At 36.8% G+C, this 20,954-nt stretch overlaps 5 protein-coding genes across 6 annotated transcripts; 3 read left to right on the top strand and 2 right to left on the bottom strand.

The window, feature by feature from the left end:
• The first annotated feature begins 6,243 nt into the window (after positions 1-6,243).
• LOC103406695 (uncharacterized) lies at positions 6,244-9,139 on the top strand. Its single transcript, XM_008345684.4, has 8 exons — positions 6,244-6,699; positions 7,045-7,133; positions 7,555-7,618; positions 8,047-8,124; positions 8,247-8,323; positions 8,427-8,493; positions 8,577-8,684; positions 8,779-9,139. The coding sequence occupies exons 1-8, from the start codon at positions 6,628-6,630 to the stop codon at positions 8,806-8,808; spliced, it is 585 nt and encodes a 194-aa protein (XP_008343906.3). The 5' UTR covers positions 6,244-6,627; the 3' UTR covers positions 8,809-9,139.
• Positions 9,140-10,049: 910 nt separating this feature from the next.
• Positions 10,050-11,867, top strand: LOC139192389 (mediator of RNA polymerase II transcription subunit 22b-like). The gene is made up of 3 exons (XM_070814454.1): positions 10,050-10,501; positions 10,590-10,655; positions 11,316-11,867. The coding sequence occupies exons 1-3, from the start codon at positions 10,325-10,327 to the stop codon at positions 11,553-11,555; spliced, it is 483 nt and encodes a 160-aa protein (XP_070670555.1). The 5' UTR covers positions 10,050-10,324; the 3' UTR covers positions 11,556-11,867.
• Positions 11,868-12,194: 327 nt separating this feature from the next.
• On the bottom strand, positions 12,195-13,703 carry LOC103417958 (probable CCR4-associated factor 1 homolog 7). Its single transcript, XM_008356115.4, has 2 exons — positions 13,275-13,703; positions 12,195-13,133 (listed from the first exon to the last, which is right to left on the bottom strand). Exon 2 carries the CDS (start codon positions 13,126-13,128, stop codon positions 12,241-12,243), a length of 888 nt encoding a protein of 295 aa, XP_008354337.3. The 5' UTR covers positions 13,129-13,133; positions 13,275-13,703; the 3' UTR covers positions 12,195-12,240.
• Positions 13,704-14,499: 796 nt separating this feature from the next.
• On the bottom strand, positions 14,500-16,387 carry LOC103400003 (uncharacterized). The gene is made up of 2 exons (XM_008338683.4): positions 16,080-16,387; positions 14,500-15,938 (listed from the first exon to the last, which is right to left on the bottom strand). Exon 2 carries the CDS (start codon positions 15,857-15,859, stop codon positions 14,717-14,719), a length of 1,143 nt encoding a protein of 380 aa, XP_008336905.3. The 5' UTR covers positions 15,860-15,938; positions 16,080-16,387; the 3' UTR covers positions 14,500-14,716.
• A 2,262-nt stretch (positions 16,388-18,649) lies between these two features.
• LOC103400002 (small ribosomal subunit protein eS12-like) lies at positions 18,650-20,697 on the top strand. Of its 2 annotated transcripts, none has more exons than XM_008338682.4 (5): positions 18,650-18,846; positions 19,224-19,259; positions 19,859-20,159; positions 20,300-20,365; positions 20,466-20,697. In XM_008338682.4, exons 2-5 carry the CDS (start codon positions 19,252-19,254, stop codon positions 20,523-20,525), a joined length of 435 nt encoding a protein of 144 aa, XP_008336904.3. In that variant the 5' UTR covers positions 18,650-18,846; positions 19,224-19,251; the 3' UTR covers positions 20,526-20,697. The 2 variants fall into 2 exon arrangements, with proteins under 2 accessions (XP_008336904.3, XP_017178741.3); XM_017323252.3 differs by having other exon boundaries at positions 18,792-19,104.
• The last annotated feature ends 257 nt before the right edge of the window (positions 20,698-20,954 follow it).

The raw sequence follows: 20,954 nt of genomic DNA, 5'->3' as shown, positions 1-20,954 counted from the left end.
ATGAAGGAGTCCACCTATGTGAGGAGATAGGGTTTAGTCTAAAGGACTATTCATTGATCATGGCTATATGCCTAACTTTCTCCTTATGCATGTGTACATACCAATATGGATGACTACTAATAAAACTTATGCAAATTTCTTTCTACCTTTATAGATAGTCTTCTGCTACTTTAATAAGCTTTTCAGGAAATGATTCTAGTTGAGAAATACGGTTAATAAATATTTTATCGAGCTAACCAAACTCTAATAGTAGGGCAGGGGTAACTTCTACCTCATTATGCTTTTTCTGATGCTCATAACTAAAATGCCATGATTTAAAATCTCTCATGTCAATCCTGGACACAGCTACGCTAACCTCTGGTTTACAAATACAATTCTCTGTACTATCACAAAGACATGGAGGATACATCTTTGTAATAATATCCATCTCTGGTTTTGGATCAAAGATGGACTGATACAAGGCGCATTATAATTGTAATTGTAACTCTTTCATGGACTGTGATGTTCTGCTCAGGATCTCATTTTGCATATCTGTTGGCATTATTCTCAGTTTTGCTTTTGAAATTTCTTCTAATAAAACATCGTCTAATATTAAGTCTGAAGATATATTCCTAAGAAAACTTTCATATTTTTCTTGTTTTTCTTTGTCACTCAGAACCTGATGCTGATCATTACTTTAATGTTGCTCCATTTCAACGTCTTCTTCTAAGAGCTCAATCTTAATTTCTTCTATGGGCTCATTAGCCTCTTGTTCTATGGGTTCAATAACCTTTTTTCCTTTATGCTTATGCTGATCAATCTCTAAACCTATTTTTAATTCTCTTTTCAAGGTATCACTTGCCTTTTGCTGCATTCTAAGAGATTGGAGTTCTTGGTTCATTTTGATAAACTTACCAAGTAATGACTCATAGTCCCTAGAAATGGCTTGAAGATTGTGCTCAAGAGAATGAATATGCTGCTGGTTTTGGTGGAAATTAAAATTAAGGCTATCAAACTCTTGTTCCAAGGCTCTAATTAATTTTTCATGACCTAACCTCATGCTTGGCTGCTTAATTTGGATATTCCATAAATTATCTAAGAGAACCTGCTGCCTATCAGAAAGCCCTGGTACCCTTGACCTGTATCTCAGAGTTGGATTTCTGATTCATTCAACAATATTGCCATTAAAGTTGAACGTGGGTACTGGTGGTGATGCTGGTCTGCTCATGCTATTTTGAAATCCACTGAATGGTAGAGGTTGATGGTGCATCATCATGCCATTGAAATAAACTCTTTTGCCTTGCGGTCTTGTGCTATTTGCTAATGATGGTCCACGATATTTCATACATGTTCAACAAATTAATCTTGATAAGATATCAGCTAATGTATTGTCATTTCCTTTTATATGTTCAAAAATTGGTTTAAAACCATTTCCTGTAATTGAATCAACAAAATTAACCCATCTTCGGACTGCCTGTTTATTAGCATGTATCTTGTTATAATGAGAAACTATATTTTGACAATCTGTTCTAATCGTAAATACTTCATTATGTAAAAATAAAGAAAATGCTTCAAGTGAATTAATTATCCCTAAAATTTCTAAATCTGTTGATAGTAATCTTGACTGTACATCACTAAACTTTCCTGATGAATATCTACAAACTTGTTCGTCAGACTTTGGAGACTCCCTATGCATTTTCTGGTATAGTATACCTGCCCATCCTAATGATGAAGCATCTGTTTCGACTATCTTGTAACTATCATCTAATGGTAATGTTAATGGCTTAAGTTTAGTAATTTCTTCTTTTATTTTTTGAACTAATTTAATATCTTCACTATTAAAATATTTTTGTCCCGTTTTGCTAGTTTTACTATGTAATACTGCTATTTTTCTTCCTAAATCAGGGATAAAATTTCTTGCATAATTTAGCAATCCTAAAAATGCTTGTAACTGTTTCTTATCTTCTAATTTATCTGGAAATTCTAACACCTTTTTAGCTATATGATCTTGTAATTGGATTGTACCTGACTTGATATACATTCCTAAAAATTCTATATCTTGCTTTTCTAATGCTATTTTATTTTTGCTAATTACAATTCCATTATTGATAAATTCTTGTAATACTATCTCTAAATGCTTCCTATGTTCATTTTTATTTTTACTATGTACTAAAATATCATCTACATAAACATTACAAAAATTATCATATTTCTTGAAAATTTGGTCCATCTTTCTTTGAAAGATCGATTGAGCATTTTTAAGTCCAAATGGCATAACGAGCCACTCAAAATGTCCTTCTGGACAAGTAAAGGCTGTCCACTCAATTGATTCTTGGGAGTTTTAACGAAAAGGGCTTGGTACTATTCATTCTTAACCATAAGGACATTTTATGTATGAAAAGTCTATAATAGATCAAACTCTTCTCTTTATTTACTCTTATGCCATTACATGCGGACCACCACGATGTTGACATTTATGTCTGGAAATACATTATGATGCTATTCATCTTATGCTAATTTACAGCTAGTTCTTCAGGCTTCCATCATGTTGTCGATATTATGCAGCTCTTCTTCTGACAAATTATTCCAATACTGTTCATCGCCTTCTACTAGCTCCGCATCTGAACGTGGGTACTGGTGGTGATGCTGGTCTGCTCATGCTATTTTGAAATCCACTGAATGGTGGAGGTTGATGGTGCATCATCATGCCATTGAAAGAAACTCAAAGCATCTGTTTTGACTATCTTGTAACTATCATCTAATGGTAATGTTAATGGCTTAAGTTTAGTAATTTCTTCTTTTATTTTTTGAACTAATTTAATATCTTCACTATTAAAATATTTTTGTCTCGTTTTGCTGAATGTAATCCAGCAGAAGAAAGTAGTACATCAGGCGTAGAAAATCCAGGACACGCAAGCAGAGCCGATCAACAATTTTTAAGACCAACAAATGAACAATATAATGAAAAAGCAAAAGTAGACTATATAGAAGAAAGTATGATAAAACCTAGAAAAAATAGGATTCCATATTTGAGATAGTTAGAACAAATTAATATAGCTGGTAATATATTAAATTTAGATAATGTAGATCCACAAGATTGGGAAAGAACGATTGAGAGGTGGGAAAAAGGTTGCGTACATGCAGCATTAATGTTAGATTTTAGTAATTCACAAAACATGTTAGATTACTTTGAACATACTTTGGATAGTTTAGTTTTTGATTATTTCCAGTCATGGAAAGTTTAAAATCCAGAACAATATCAGGCAGCTAAAACACATTTTAATATTGATGGTTTTGTTATTTTGATTAAACAAGAGTTTTTAGATCATAATAGGTTAGATGGCAGAAGTGAACAAGAACAAATAAGAGCAATCAGAAATTTAGAACAATTACAAATTTGCGATTTACAGTATATAGCTGAGTATACCACAGATTTCTTTAAATATTTAGGAAGAACAGGTAGAATTAGTGATATTAATTTATTAGATACTTATATGACAAAAATAAAAGGACCCATAGGTGAAAAGATTTGGAATGAATGGCAAAAGCATTCGAAGAAAAATGATATTACTATAGGACCTAGAATTCAACATGTATATGATATACTTAGACAAGAGTGTAGTCAAATAAAGGCTAAGAGACAAATCGGGAAGCAATTTTACATGAGTTGTAAAAATATAGATTTACCACAACAGTATGGTTGCCATAAGAAAAATAAGCATAAGAAATATAAAAAAAGAAATATAAGTCATATAAACCCTACAAACAACATAAGAATTTCAGTATAAGACCTTCAAGAATATATAGGAAGAGAAAATATATTCCAAAACAATTTAGAAAAAGAAGTGGCAGACCTTGGATTAGGAAATATAAAGCACCAAAAGATAAGAGTAGTTGTAAATGTTATTCATGTGGAGAAGCTGGACATATTAGACCTAAATGTCCAAAATTAGGTAAACAATCGAAAGAAAAAGTACATTTGATGAAGTTGTTTAAGTTAGAAGAAGATGATGATATTAAGTCAATATACAGTTTAGATAATTTAAGTGATAATGAGAGTATTTATAGTATAGAGAGTATTAACATGATAGATTCAGATTCGGAAAATTCAAGTAGCACAAATAGTGATCTAGAATAATATATGTGTGCATTCATAGAAGAACAGCATGAAGAAGAATATAAATACATTAATTTAGGTTGGCCAGAAAAATGTCATAAGTGTAATAAATTAGTTGAAAATAAATACTACAATACATACTCAATATTATGTGAAAAATGTTATAGTAATAGGTTATTAGAAGTTAATTCAGCAGAATCTAAAATATTAGGAAATATTGTTCATAGTATAGAAAAACAAAAAAGTAGTTCCTTAATCACTAAAAATTGCAAAATAGAATTAGCAAAAGAACATAAGATACAAACCATAGCTATGATAGATACAAAAAGTACAAAGAGTGTCATAAGAGAAGAGTTAGTACCAGGAAAATATAGACAAAAATTAGCAAAACCAGTAAGAATAACACAATTTGATGACAGACCAGTTTACTTAACACATTGTATAAATAATGAGTTTATTAAAGTAGAAAAACAACAATTTAATTTACCATTAACATTTGTCTCACCAGTAGGATCATATCCATTTATTTTAGGATTAAACTTTTTGAAAAGTTTGCAAGGTTTTTTATTTATGAACCCTAACATAACATTTTTCAAAAGAGGCATTACAATAACTGATCAAAGTAATACTATAGAAGCATACAAAAACATAAGTATAGAAGAGACTAGTGGCCAAGATAGTTATCATTTAAAAAACTCAAAAGAAAATGATGAGCATAATAACGTAGAAGAGTTTGATGAAGACATTTTTGAACATGAATACCCGATTTTAGAAGAAGGAACCTGTATAGAAATATTACAGTTAGACAGACCAAAGAGTTATTACAATAGTATTGGCTTGTGAATTTTCTTCACTATGCAAAATATGATTATGCTTTTTTGATGGAAAATAACAAACTAAACTATTTTGGTCTAAAGTTATTTTTCTTTTTTGAGGTTCACTAATTTCTAAATTAAGATAATCTATCATAAACTATAGTATACCTTTCTCTAAGGTTACGGCTAACTGGTTTCTTAAAAACTCTCTTTCTTCTCTCAATGTCTCTAAAACTTGATATGTTGTTCTTTTTGCTTCTAAAACTTTATGTTGCAATTCTGTGTTATTATTTTACTAATAAATGAAGGATGTTCAAGATATCCAAGATAAAACTTTTGCTTCTTCAAAGTACTAATAATTCTTTTGGATATATATGCTAATCTTCTCTTTATGCTAGTTATAGTTGGATGTCTGGGACAATAAATACCTGGTAATTGTGGTTGACAGGGTCTACAGGGACAATAATATCTGTTGTTCATATACAATAAATAAATATGATATCAGTTGTATCTACGACTTCTATCCTCAAGGTACTTTACTATTATAATTATATTATTAAAATGTTAAACTAGGCTCTGATACCAAATTCGCAACGCATGATCGGTTAAATAGTCGGATGACCATTATAACAACTAGACATAAAACCTTGCACATGGAACTCGACATGTTTCAGCATGACGACCACTCACAGTACAAGTATAAGGCCTTAACGGCTGAACTCAGAGGTACGAAGAACTCAGAGGTACCCTGGTTAATGTCCAGTTATTTGTATGACAAACATTCAACTATAACAGAGTGCTCGAACAAAGTATGATAGTCAGTTTAACAGGTTAATAATATAACCACAATAGTGTTTCCCTGTTTTGGACTAGAAGTCTAATTAAACAAACACACTAAAGAAGGAAAAGAAAACTTACTTAAGACTTTGAGATTGCTTGAATATATGGAATGTTTACAGAGATGGTTGTTTACAAGAAAGTGATTACAAAAAGTGTTTACAAGGATGCTATGAAGGCTACGAATGCTTGAGTGTATGAAGTGAGTATGATGTTTTCAGATGTTGAGAAAACCTGTTCTGTATGGGAGGAAAGACTCCCTTATATACAAGATCTAATTCTTCAAAGACAAAATAACATTTCATCTATTTACAATTTTCTGAATAGTGACAGCACACTGTTTCTGAAAACTGTCAGCACTGTTTCTGAAAGCTGGCTATCTTGTCTTTGCTTGAATGTTATGTGAATTTATGTTGTCTTGGTTGCTGCAGTGTTTGCCACATTTTCTTTTGCATGTGAATCTGTATTGTCTTGGTTGTTGCATGTTTGCCACATATTTTTTTGCATGCAAATGTTTTCTGAAAATGTCAATCTTCTTTTTCTTCTTTTGGATGTATCCACTTGAACTTTGCAGAAAACTGACCCAATCTTGTACATATGTGTAAAGGGTATGATTGGTATTTTTGAAAAAATCTGTCCTTCTGATTAAAAGTAAAGTTTTGAGGGTGTTTTGGTTAGTTTTCCAATAAAAATAAGGACGAGAGCGTGGAAGCTGCCGGTCCAGACCGGCACTGAGAAGGAGCGAGTCGATCGAATACACAGAAGAAGGGAGAGTTGTGTACAAGTTGTGCTTCAGAAAATCCGATCCGCAAACACCACCAGTTCTGCTTCTTCGAATTTCTTCAAATCCGGAAGAGAAAAAAAAATAGTTGGGGAAGCATGATTGGAGTAGGGAAGATCAAGCAATACTCCAATGTCCTCGACAAGCCCCTCAGCAAGGGCAAACAGGAGGTCCCTTCTCTCTCTCTCTCTCTCTCTCTCTAGTTTATGCTAAGCTTGATCAGATTACCTTAATCTTCAACAAATGGCTGCATTTTCTTTGATCTATGTATGTTACTACTGTGATTTGGGGAAAAATGAATTAAAATCGCAAGTAAAGTCTTTAAATTACATTAGTTTCGAAGTGTTATGCTGCAAATTTATGCTCAAACGACCTCAAATCCGAGTTCTGAGCACATGGGTCTTTTGGTTTGTCGAATTCTACGTTAATTGTGATCTGGGCAATTTGGTTCAGGTTATTCACTTACTTTGGATGTATTGAGTTTTGTTGATTTTGGCATTTGATGTTTGTTTCAGGTTAGTTTGAGTGCGTTTGCGTTCTTGTTTTCGGAGCTCGTTCAGTACAATCAGACGCAGGTTGACAACATTGCCGAGTTAGAACGAAGGTGATTTGAATTACCGGTGTATTCGATTATATTGTTATGTGCTTATCATGCACATTCAGATTTGGTTACTATTAGGGTTCTGTTAGGTTCATAAGGAAAATGTTATCCGAAAATGAACCTGTGAGCTCACTTAGATTAGCTGGGTGTGCAACTCTAGGCGGTAAGTGATGACAAAATGTTAGGTCCAGAATCGCTTGGTTTACTTAATATTGCCAGTTTCTTCTGCAATCTGGCAAAATCACAGATATGGTTTGGAAAAAGAATTTGAATGAAAAAGAGGGTCTTGAGGCAGTGAGAGAGTAACAATTTCTATTGGCAAGGACAGTTTCGTCCCTTTCAGCTCTACAGTGACTTCTATTGAATTCTAATACGTGAATGTTAGAAATCGAAATTCAGTAATATTTTATGTAAACTGGAGCAGGCTGGAGGATGCAGGATATGCTGTTGGGGCTCGAGTTCTGGAGCTTCTTTGCCATAGGGATAAGGTATGACTTCTTGTTGAGTAGAATTATCCATTACTATAATTTTCGTAATCACAATATTAAGATACCGTTGCTTCATTTGGCACTAAGTGAGAAATATGTGGTTTTAGTCTGTGTACACATTGGATGCATATGATGCAATTGGATTCTTCTACATACTGCAAACTCAAATTACGCAACAAATGTTTTCAGTTGTGGTTATAAACTAATCCCTAGGCAGGAGAAGAAATTATGGATTTTTATTGGAGCTCTGTGCTCATCATATTGGAGTTTGGATATAGCAATATTATCCTGATGTTTTGGAGCCTAGAACCCTAATGGTCCAAATTCATAACAAATTATTTGCGTTTGTGGATTTGGATCTATTTCTGGGCGTAGTAGGAGAGACTGCATGGATGCTTAATGTTATATTGATGGTTCTTTGGGTACAGGGAAACAGGAGGGAGACACGGTTGCTGGGTATCCTGTCTTTTGTGCATAGCACGGTGTGGAAGGTGTTATTTGGAAAGGTGAGTGCTTTTGCTTAGCCTTCTTTTATCTTTTCCATGTTCGTGGAATTTAATGGCTGAAATACAACACAGTGTACTTATTTAGGAACTACGCTAACTGCCTTATGGTACCCGAAAATTAGGTAGCTGACTCCCTTGAGAAAGGCACTGAACATGAAGATGAGTACATGATTAGTGAGAAGGAGCTCCTTGTGAACAGGTAACAGTTTATGCAATGAGGATATTTCTACTTCGCTGTTGCAGTTAGCCGAACCTGCCGGTTTTCGTTAATCCCCAGCTAATACACCATTTTTGGATTGTAGATTTATTTCGATTCCAAAAGACATGGGAACCTTTAATTGTGGAGCATTTGTTGCTGGAATTGTAAGGGTAAGTGCAATGGTACTTTATTGCTTGTTAATTGAATTACCTGCCGCTTATAAGGTATGAATGGCATTTCCTTTTCTCTGAAGGGAGTTTTGGATGGTGCTGGTTTCCCAGCTGTGGTAACAGCGCATTTTGTACCAGTGGATGGACAGCAACGGCCTCGAACAACCATTTTGATTAAGTTTGCTGAAGAGGTGACTGATTATCTTTTTGTTCTCCACTATGTTAGATCTGATGTTCCAATTTTGTCTTCGTATTCTAATCTTGTTGTCTTTTTCCCTGTCCAAGGTACTACGAAGAGAAGCAAGGTTAGGTTGATGTACGTGACAAGATTATCTCATTTTGGTTTTCCTAGTGGTTCTCCGTAATACCATGAAGAAAGTTGAGACTTCTAGATGGATTATCAAGCTAGTGAGATTTTCACCGCTAAACTGATCGGTCGTACTTGTGGCAATTCAGTTGCTTTAATTCACTATGTAAGCTATATGGCGCATTGCTGATTTGAAAGTAGCTACCGTTGTAAGTGTGATTTTATCTAAACAAGGAGAGAAGTGGAGAGAAGTAGAGAGAAGAAAACAGTTATTTACCACAAATTATGTTGTTTATAGAAACTCAAATGAATGATAGGTTTCCTTAGCCTTCGAAACAATTTTTGAGACTTTTTTTTTTGTCAAATTGTAGATTTAGGTTACGTCAGTTGGTTATATCAGTGTGGCTACCTTCTTGCCCGTGATTTTGAACCCTGTTCATTTTTTTAATAGATTAGACTAGTTTAGAACAACCTCTCATAGGAGAAATTTTACTTTATTGACAAGGAGAAACAAACACTGGTTTCACCAAACCTAATCCCTAGACTCTCACCATGTATTTTACATCAATATCCAAGCCAACTTGATCCTCTCCGGATCCTCTTTATGAGGATTTTGGGGATCCGTAAATCGTGTTTGTTAATCGTACATCGTGCGGTCAGTTTTTGTCGGAAACTGTTTGGGTTCATTTTTAAATAAAAAAATTTAGAATGATTTCTAACCACACGATGTACGATGAATAGACACAATTCACGGATCCAAGTGGGGATAGTTTGGAATTGAGCTCTCCTTCAAAGGAAACGATATCAAATATTTGGCGTTGTTATAAATAGGCAAAAGTTAGAGAGATAACTTTTACTATAGATATGAGCAAAGCAGGTGCAATGTATCATACTATTTATTTTTGTAATTAAAACACAAAAGGATTGCTGGTAAAGAAGGAAAGGAAGAGATATTGATATTATTGTTTTCACTTCTTTTATGTTTTGTGTGTTTTGATCATACACGAAATGCTCATTATATAGAGCTATGTCCGTGAAGAATCATATAAGTGAAATGAGTGCATCTTGAAAAACATCATACAACAACAACAATGCTACTATTCTTAAACCTTCCTCACTTTTTCATCTTTAGCTAAAACATATGAGCATTCATTCTCACAACTTTTACAACAGGCGTTTCTTTTTTGACAAAATCGTTTTTTACCCACTAGAAAAACTTAAAGGCACTTGGTCCATTCCCACTATGACAATCCACAATTTTCTACAATGTGTGCTTTTAGAAGCACTTTCTAAGTGTTTTTTTTTTTAGGTGAAGCAAAAGTGCTTTTACAAAACACACATTTGAATTTGAAACAAAACCGTGCTTTCTATATACCAAAACGACATCGTCTCTCATCCGATTCTACCAACAAAACCCCAAAATTTCGACGGCGAAATAATCGAACTTTCCTGAGAAGTGAAAAACTCGCATCCATCTTGGACGACGACCCATATCAGTAGCTTAGACGAGCATTCAGAAGAAGAATGAATAAGGGCGGAGGTGCAGCGTCAGGGGGAGGAGGATTGGGAGGCGCGGGGAGCGGGCCCACCGCGGCTGCTGCTGTGGCGGCAGCTCAGAAGCAGAAGGCGCTGCTTCACAGAGTAGAGAACGACATCACCAACATCGTCGACAATTTCAGCCAACTCGTCAACGTCTCCAGGGTTAGACTCTGTTTCTCTCTCTCTACAATTTAATTTGAAATCACAATTTCAGAAAATTTAAAATTTTGGTTTGGGGATGTAATTGCAGGTGAATGATCCGCCTGTTAGAAACTCTCAGGAAGCTTTCATGATGGAGACGCGTGCTGCTCGAATGGTGAATCCTTTTCCTTCCCTTCCTCTCAGCTTGCTCATTGATTTTGTTGTTCTTTAATTTCCGTTCAATTAGCATAATTGTTCAGCTGATCACGTTTAGTTAGCTCTTAATCATGTGCTTATGGATTAATTTACAACTTGGAATCAGAATGTGTTGTTGTTTAGTTTGCAATGCTAAACCCAATTTAGTATCGGCCGCTAATCGTTGTACAAAAGTGGCGGATTCTGAAATATTTCTTCCCGGAACAAATGAACATTGGAAAATTCGTGTGTAGGAATAATGTAGGGGGCGGGGGAGGGCAATTGCGTTCACGGTCCTTATGGTGGAACCGCCGGTTTTTCTCCACCCGAAAGATGCTCCATTTTCATAATTTGGGCCACTCACTCAAGCATGACGGAGCACAAACTCAGACACACATTCTTTGTTTTATAAATCATTTCCTTGTTGATTGACAAAAGAAATGGTTGCTCTTCCTCTTGATTTGACTTAGGATCATGTTTGTGATGGAAATTCTGCTTACGCGTTGTCCGGCCTTATCAGTTGAACTCTAGGTTAATGCAAGCTTGATTTCCAAGACTCTGTCCTGGACATGTTTATCTTTCCCGGTTGATTTCTGCATTTGAGTTCTTGGGTTGTTTACGATTAAATCTATGACCACAGGTCCAGGCAGCTGATTCTCTACTTAAGTTGGTGTCGGAATTGAAACAGACGGCAATATTTTCAGGGTTTGCCTCCCTCAATGACCATGTCGAGAAAAGAATTGTGGAGTTCAACCAGCAAGCCGAGAACACAGACCGCTTGTTGGCTAGAATCGGCGAGGAGGCAGCTGCTAGCCTCAAGGAGCTCGAATCCCATTACTACTCTTCCGCGCTGAGGACTGCTCAAAACTTGCAGCCATGAGCTTGGCATTTACAGTAGAAACTAGTGTGGTGCTTTTACTTAATTAAGATCATTGGTATTTTGTCTGAAAGTGTATTTTTGTTTAACGTTTTCAAACTACCCTAAACCCTACCTTAAGTCGCAAAACCAAGCGTAGTGACATTCTAAAATTCCTACAGTCGACCCTACTTGAAGGGATAAGGCTTTGTTATTGTTTGTTTTCAAACAACCTTAAAGTCTCAAAGGGGTGAAATTTGCTGCTTCTCTGTGAATTCTGTAAAATTGTTTTTACCCCTTAACTATTACAACTTATGGAACTGAAGTTTTGTAGCACTATCATCCATTGACACAGCCTTCATTGCAGACATACATTACAATTGTGTGCTCTCAGACTTAACAAAACAAGTTCTGTCTATAATATGTTCTCCGACCGGAGATCTGACATGTTTTTCGACCCGGAGAAACAATCTGGGCAAGAAAAATAAAGGAAAACAGAGGCAGATTCTAATTAAACACTAAGAAGCTGACCAGGAGAATGTGCAAACATAAGCAAGGTAATGAACCATAAATCGTAATTCAATCGCACAATGGCAGCTTCAATATCTAGAAGAAGACGATAAAAGATGAGCATACGAAGAGACAGAAACATGCACAGAGATATAGTCTACCAAATCTTTTTTATTTTTATTGATATTTCTTTTTCTTTTCAAGGAGAAGTAGGTCCATTCTCAACACCAAGGCCATATAAAACACCAGCATATTTGTCAATGGACCCATCAAAGAAAGTCTCTTTCAGTTTCATGAATGTACTGCAAGTGAGCAAACTATCCGATCCAGCTTGGTGGGAGATGCCAATTCTCTCAACATCCAACAGCTCCGCGAGTTTGTTCAACCCACCATGAAGGCTGTTGCAGAACCTCATCAGATGCTTGATATCATAAACTGTAGGAAAATACACCTTGATCATTTTAAAGAACCCAACCTGTGTGTTCGGGAGGCTTTGGCCTGTAAGCAGCTTGAGCAAGTACCCGAAATCATACCCACTATGGAATGTCACCCAAACCACATTATCAGAAAGCACAACTCCGGATGTCATTAGTAGCTCGGTGAACTTACTAGCATCAACACCCTTCTCATTGTTCTTCACGAAATCCATACCGCTCTGGGACAGTAATTCTATTGAGTCACTGGCATACACATCCTCATTGGGGTTGAAGTCACGGAAATTGAATTGCCACACACAGTGCTTGTCGGTTCCACAGGTCGGAAGGTTCCCTTTCTCATCAGAAAATGTGAGACCCAACTGTATCAACTTCAAGAGGTCCACATTGGCCTTAAGGGTTTGATAGTGATAATCATAACTGTCCTTGAAAGTCCCTACAGGCCTCAAAACGATACCGGGAAACTCTGTGTCCATCGCTACATATTGGTATTCCTCTACAACACTGCGAATCAATTTAAACTCCTCCTCAAGATTATCGCTCCAAACTTCCCTAATGTGAATCGAATCGCTTTTTGGAAAAGTAGACATTTTCTTCGGGCAATAACAACACAAATCGAAGCAAATAACGAGACCCAAAAGAGCAAAAACCATAAAATCTGCAAAACCAAGAAACCCACAACCCATATCAAGAAACAAGAACAACCCAAATCTCAAAATTCATACTTTATCAAAACCCATGTATCCAATCATCAAAAACCTAGAAATCAATACGAGAAATCAAAGGTACGATAACTCACCCCAAGAATCAACAACTCTGGAATTCTCTTCTCGTTTTCGGATTGAGAATGACGGGTCGGCGTCGGGACGGGCGGGCAAAAAGATGGGTGGCCGGGGGAGGGGGATTTTCTCCGAGAAATCGATGATTTTCTCGGGGAAATTGGGGGTTTGGGGGGCGGAAAAACGAGGGTTTTGATGGAAAAGAAAGATGGGATTTTTTTTTATAGAGGAAGGGGATGGAAAGCTAAAAATAAAATGGTTTGTTTTAACGTCGTTTAGGCGAGATGAGAGCAAGCCTTCCTTGCTTACATTGTAACAGCAAGGAATAGCTAGTGAGGTTGGTGACAGTGAACTGGGAATCCATCATGAGGTGGATTCTTGTAGACACAACATTTCTCGGAGCCTTTTCTAGTTTTCATTTTTTAACCTGTTTTCTCCTCTACTTTTTCATTTCTACCCCTTTGCTATTTTTGCCCTTCTTTAAATTTCATTTTAACAAAATCCCACGAGTTGTGGACCTCCTTTCACTTTGCTCTCCGATGAGATGCTCAATCGCCCCTTTGCTTGTGCTCATGATGCACTACGGATCTCAACGGTGCTGAGGGACCAACTAGGGGAAAGATCGTGGTGTAGGTTCTACTCGAGTCTCATTAAACTTTCAATTCGTGTCAATGTCTTTCAATCTGTTAAATTCATTACAGTTTTAGGAGTAGTAACTTGTATTAACGCACACGAGGAAACTAAAGCCAAGGGATAGTGGCATAGATTGAGAGTATATGAGGTTTGAAATAAAATTACAAATTCAGAAGGCAAGGTCAAATGAATGTTCACTTAATGCGATAGACAGACCGCTACAAGTTTTGCAGCTGAGACACTATAATTAACCTCATTCCAAGCTCCTCTCAGGCTCCCACGTTCCAACAGCCCAAGTAGCCAACAATTGATTGCTTTTTCCTAAGGGAAGCAAGGGTGCAAAATGGTGTGGTGTGAAACAGCTCAGGAAATCTTCAAGTTCTAAATGCTTCGTTTACAAAAACTGCCGCGGCACCGAATTATGAACCTTGATGTTCATACAAATTACTACATGAATAACAAAAGCATAGCAAGATCCTACCAGTATCGGAATCCTACCAATATAAGAACAAAGGTCCCGAAAAGTGTCAATGTGAAGTATGAACTTTGATGTTCAGTAACTGTACAGTTTTTGAACCATTACCAAATTTCTGATTCTGCCTACTAGTGATCTTGCTGCAAAGTAAAGCTTGTTTAGTTGAAGTAGCAACATCGAAATCACCATCTTTACAAACATTATTGTACACCAAGGAATAATGCTTGCTAAACAAGCGACAAGAACAAGTCAAAGTGTCCTATTAAAGATGAACTTCAATTACAACAGAACAATGAATGATATGTTTGCTCACATTACAAGACAGTATTACTTTCTCTTAGACCTTACCATCAATCAGTTTCTACCAAGTGGGAGAGATCTGCAAGAAAATGTTTCCTTGAAATCCTTCTTCCTTGATGACGTGAAGATGGACGCATACACTTCCTTAGTAGCATTAGCAGGGGCAATATCCACCGCCTTGAACCTCTTCGCCCCACCATTATTCGCACCCTTCACATCAGCCCCACCATTCACAACCTTCACATTTACCTCTAACTTTGTTGAAGCCTTCTCCACAGCCCTAGCATCAATACCATGCTTGGTACCACTCAACCGTGAGGCCTCCAAATCCACACCCTCCTCGCCATTCACACCAGCATTCCAGTTTTTCGTCTTCTTCACCTTCTTCACTCTCCCTTTCGCCTTCTCGGCCTCCATCCTCTCCCTCAACGCCGCAACTTCCTCTTCATTCCCATTAATCACAATCTTATCCGCCTCCGAAAATCCCGCATGGCAAACAAGGCAAGTTGACGACTTTATCTCCTTCAAAGCCTTTGAACTCAACACATGCCCACAAGTTCTTAATCCCACAAACTTACACTTACCGTTGAACTCGACCCCTGTAATGGGACACTGAAACCGTGGCCCGGCAACGGATTGGCGATTGAATTCAGCCCCGGTGATTGGGGTAAGATGAATACTTATCATATCCTTCAACCCCTTTATATGCCCAAACGCCTTGGGCACCTTCTTCCCCAACAACGCCTCCACAAGAGCTTCCTTGTTAAACACGTTCCCCAGAAAATCCATCACGCACGGCTCCTTCAATGGCTCGTTCGACAGCGCACAATTGAGCCACTTCGAAAGCCTCTGCTCGTTCGGGTCAACCTTATCGGGCTTCTTCTCCGCGTACATCTTGAGATAGCAGTCGCGAGACTCCGCTCCTGTCGCGCCGCCATCGCCGCCACCGCCAAGCGCTCTAATTCGTAAAATCAGAGTAGAAAGAGGGGTAATTTGGGAATCGAAAAGCGGAGTGGAATCGTTTAGGGGCTTACCATTGAGGGTGAAGTAAAGCGATGGTAGGACATGGGAGAAAACTGAGAGCTTGAGGTGCCGGAGAGTTGGGGTCTGAATTGGGGATAGGGTTAGGGTTTGAATTGGGATTTGGAGATCGGGAGATTGCAGGAAGATTTGGAAATTTTGAAGTTTGGGATGCATCGTGATCTTGGATTATTCGGGCAATAACAACACAAATCGAAGCAAATAACGAGACCCAAAAGAGCAAAAACCATAAAATCTGCAAGATCAAGAAACCCACAACCCATATCAGGAAACAAGAACAACAAACATCTCAAAATTCGTACTTTATCAAAACCCATGTATCCAATCATCCAAAACCTAGAAATCAATACGAAAAATCAAAGGTACGATAACTCACCTCAAGAATCAACAACCATGGAATTCTCTTCCAGTTTTCGGATTGAGAATGACGGGTCGGCGTCGGGACGGGCGGGCAACAAGATGGGTGGCCTGGGGAAGGGGATTTTCAGGAAAATTGGGGGTTTGGGGGGTGCGGAAAAACAAGGGTTTTGATGGAAAAGAAAGATGGGATTTTTTTTTTTTTTAGAGGAAGGGGATGGAAAGCTAAAGATGAAAAGGGAACGAGATTTTGAAAATTTTAAGTTTTAAGGATAAAATGGAAGATAAAATGAATAGTATTATCATTAATGTTTTAATGTGAAAATATTTTCATTAAAATACAATAATAAAAGTTTTTCGTTAAAGTTTTCAAAATAAAATGAATTCTTTTTAAGGAAAATAATGAAAATGACTTGAAAACTTTAAGTTTTAAGGATAATGACAAAATAAAGGGGTAAAGTGAATAGTATTAGGATTGACTTTTTAGTGTAAAAATGTGGTTTTTTATTAAAATAAACAGTATATAAGCTTTTTGTTAAAGTTCTCTTATGTTTTAACATCATTTAGGCGAAATGAGTGTAATCCATCATGTGGTGGGTTCTTAATAGATACATAATTTGTCGGATGTTGTAAAATTGATGGTGGGTGCAGTGGAATAAATAAACAAGATACAAAATTTATGAGGTTCCTCTATAGTCAGTGTGACTATAGTACATCCTCGGGGCAACATTGATGCTTTAATATAATCTGAAAAATAAGAGTACAAAAATAACTCTTCTTCCTCTCTTTTCTCTCTTCCTCTTCTTTCCTCTCTCTCTCTACTGTGATTCTCTCTGTATATCTGAAAGCATTACAGAGTGCTCGATTTATAAAGCAACTCCAAGCATACATCTTTAACAATATGATCTTCTTTCATCTCCTAAGTCAAGATTGATTTTTATGGGCATTGAACATCTACCCAATGTTTTCAGTTTCTACGTGGGCATATATTACCCACTATTATTTTCAACATCGGAGCTATTTTCACTTTTAATTTTTAACCTGTTTTCTCCTCTACTTTTTCATTTCCATTACCCTTTGCTATTTTTGCCCTTCTTTAAATTTCATTTCAACAATGTCCCATGAGTTGTGAACCTCGTTCCACTTTGCTCTCCGATGAGATGCTCAATTCCCCCTTTGCTTGTGCTCATGATGCACTACGGATCTCAACCGTGCCGAGGGACCAAGTAGGGGAAAGATCGTGGTGTAAGTTCTACTCGAGTCTCATTAGACTCTCAATTCTTGTCAATATCTTTTGATATGTTAAATTTATTACAATTTTATGAGTAGTAACTTGTATTAACGCACACGAGGAAACTAAAGCCAAGAAATAATGGCATGAATTGAGAATATATGAGGTTTGAAATAAAATTAAAAATTCAGAGAGCAAAATCGAATAAATATTCATTTGATGCGGTGGACAAACCTCTACAAGTTTTGCAGCTGAGACACTATAATTAACTTCATTCCAAGCCCTCGCAGGCAAGAAAGGTTGTTGGTTGCTCTTTGTGAAGGTACGTTGAATTGTGGCAATACATCATAGGGAAGTTTTGTTATTTGTGTACATACCTTATTGTGTTTTGTTTGCAGGGTTTTGGTGAAGATGGAAGGACTTCATGTTGTTCAGGAGCACATAAAGTCCTTTTTTTTATTTTTTTTGGAAGAAAACCAAGGCCGAAGCCGAAAACAGCGGGAGAGCCAACGAATGGCGAACACCAAACAGGCACAAACAGAAAGAAAACGATGGAAGGGGATACAAACAAGCACATAAAGTCCCATTAATTATAAAATATTCGGCCCCATTTTGGTTTGGGTTCGATTACTCCTTGAGCATGCTATCGGTTATTCTAGCAGAACGTTGAGGATTACCCCATGAAATATACAATTTCGTAACCTCATTTTTTCAAGTGAAAATGATTCAACGACGGTGTAACATGCTTAGTTGAATTATTGATTATCTCTATTAACTAATTTTTTAAAATATTAAGGATACAAAGTGGCTTTCGATTCAATAGTGGACATAAGCATATTTCACTTTGTCTATTAGTAGGCAGTAACAATCAATTTCAACAAAACCAAGTTTTTCTTCCTAATCAACACATTTAAATCTGACCGAATCAACAAATATAATCTTTGATAATAATGATTTAGGTGCATCATCTTTGCGCTCAAGATTTCGAGTTTGTTTATCCTCGCTCTACGTCGCATATACATGTAGACACATTTTTTGCAATCTCTGACCAACTTCTAAAAACTTGCAGTATTCGACTAACAATATAATTCAAGATTCTCATTTGAAAATAACATAAAAGCTACCGTGTATTACAAATGTGAATTAAGCAAATTAGTCCAAGTGATGTACCCGCCTTCTTATACCCAAGTTCATATTTGTATTCTAAACATCGGTCAATAAAGGAAAGAAAAATATATATATTTATTTTTGTACAACAATATTTCTTACTAAAAAGATAATATTTTATTAAACTTGTCGTTCATAAAAATCAAATATAATATCTCTTGCACACATTAAAATAAACACTATTAGACCAGAACACTAGTGGTCATGCCAAGTTTAAATACACAATTAAAAGGAAAAATGAGAAAAAGGGCAGTATAGTAATTACCCAGTGATGGGTTTAGGGTTCATGTAAGTTGCAACATATAAGGCCTCCCGCCGTCGTCTCCCCATTCATTTATCTTGCAAGTGCAGCTCTCAGATCTTTACCTCGCCGCAATCATCTTCAAAGGTTAGCCATTACCTCTCTCTGCTTCCGATCACATTTTCTCCTTGTTTAAATTTGACAACTATATTTCCCAATACAAGTTCTGTTTGGCCGCTGACAAAAATTTAATCCAAAATTGAAATTAAAAATCTGAAAATTTGATGGGCAATTTGATTTCAGTGTGTTTATCATGAAAGCTACTGAATTTTTCCCAAAATTCGAAGTAACATCTTAATATCTGAGAATTTTAGCACTAGACAGAAGGGTTATATTGTTTTGCAGGTATTTTATTTTTTATTTTTTTTAGATTTCAGTAGTGGAGCTTGCAAGTCTGGTAATTGTATATTTCACTGAAATATTTTATCTGGCTGACATCCTTTTTGTTAATTTCGTGTTACCAGGGTTTGTAATTTCAACCGGCCCCGAAAAATGTCAGGGTATGTAGACAATTGTATTTCTGATTCTATATACTCGTTTTTCCGCTGTACATGTGAAATGCTTATGATAAGGGAGGATATATATGTTTTTTTAGAGATCAAGTTTGACATTGATTACTTGGCCCGAGCAGTAGTGTAGATTTATCTTTTGTACTGGTGCATTTCTGTTCTCCAATTTGTTACATATCGAAATGATGGCACCCGGTATTAGTCTAGTTATGCAAGAGAGGGGTTAGGTATCCAGATTTTCAGAGTGCGAAATGCCTATAGGAGCCTTTCTGTTTCAACTGTGGGAACGTCGTCGATGAGTGTGTGAAAGCTTAATTTAATTGTATGTTTTAGCTTTTGTGTTTCTGATACAAGGATTGGTGCTCTTGTTCTACATTTGTATTTCTACTCCGTACTTGTTTTCACTTACTGGTCTGTCCGATAGTGGGATATGGCAGTCTATCATATGCGTTCTCTATTTCTTTTTCCCTTTTTTTTTGGTCAAACGACGCGTCTTTTATTTCTCAGTTTGATAAACTTGGTATGTTTTTGGTGTGTAATGTGTGGTATGGCAGCGTGCCTAATGGTACTCCGTTTTATTGATTGTACAGAGAAGAAGATGTCGCTGTTCCTATTGCTGAGCCTGTTGCTGCTGCTGCAGCTCTAGGTGAACCCATGGACCTTCTGACCGCACTGCAACTTGTGCTGAGGAAGTCATTGGCTCATGGTGGGCTCACTCGTGGACTCCACGAAGGTGCAAAGGTCATCGAGAAGCACGCTGCACAGCTCTGTGTTGTAGCTGAGGACTGTGACCAGGCTGATTATGTTAAGCTTGTTAAGGCTCTATGCGCTGATCATAATGTCAAATTAATGTCAATTCCTAGTGCGAAAACTCTTGGAGAATGGGCTGGTGTAAGTGAAAATGAATTGACTTATAGAAGTTTTGTTTGTTTTAGTTCTTGCCTCAGAGTAACTATTTTCATGTGTTAGACATATAGTTTGTTTGGATTTTGCCTTCTACTTATTGTTAATTTTGTACTGTCTTCTCGCAGCTTTGCAAGATTGATTCCGAAGGAAAGGCAAGAAAGGTTGTTGGTTGCTCTTGCGTCGTTGTGAAGGTATTCATAGCATTCAATTGAGTGCATGCTCTTAGGACCACCAATTTGATTATGCCTTGTATTCTGTTTGTTTACTTACCTTATCGCGTTTGTTCTGCAGGATTTTGGCGAGGAATCGGAAGGCCTCCATGTTGTTCAGGAGCACATTAAGTCCCATTAAATTTGAAAAGAGTCTGCCCCATGTTGATTTGGGTTTGATGCTCATTAGGTCCCAAACTTGTAGAAGTGGAATTGAGTAACTATCCTTTCTGATTATCGAAACATTCGGTATTTTTTTCGGTCTTTTACCCCTGTTCTTAAATGATGAAATTTTCCGTGTGGTTTTGTTATTAGATTTGCGTTTTTATTACTCGTTGATCATGCTATCGGTTATTTCAGTAGCACGTTGTGTATCACCCGATAGTAGCTTTGCCCTATCAAATTGAAAATGGATCATCGCCGGTGTAGATGATTCAATTGTTTCGATGGGCGATGCTTTAAAAGAAAAGTATCCTCCGTAATGCCCAAATTGGAAAACATTGGTTTTGGAGAATTGACTATTTGCATTCGAGGTTTTGAGTTTAAAGACTATCGGTCACCAATGGACCAA

This window comes from Malus domestica, chromosome 15 (genome assembly GCF_042453785.1).
Source record: "Malus domestica chromosome 15, GDT2T_hap1".
Classification (NCBI taxonomy): domain Eukaryota; kingdom Viridiplantae; phylum Streptophyta; class Magnoliopsida; order Rosales; family Rosaceae; genus Malus; species Malus domestica.
The sequence above is the reverse complement of the archived record's forward strand: the minus strand, read 5'-3'. Positions and strand labels throughout refer to the sequence as shown.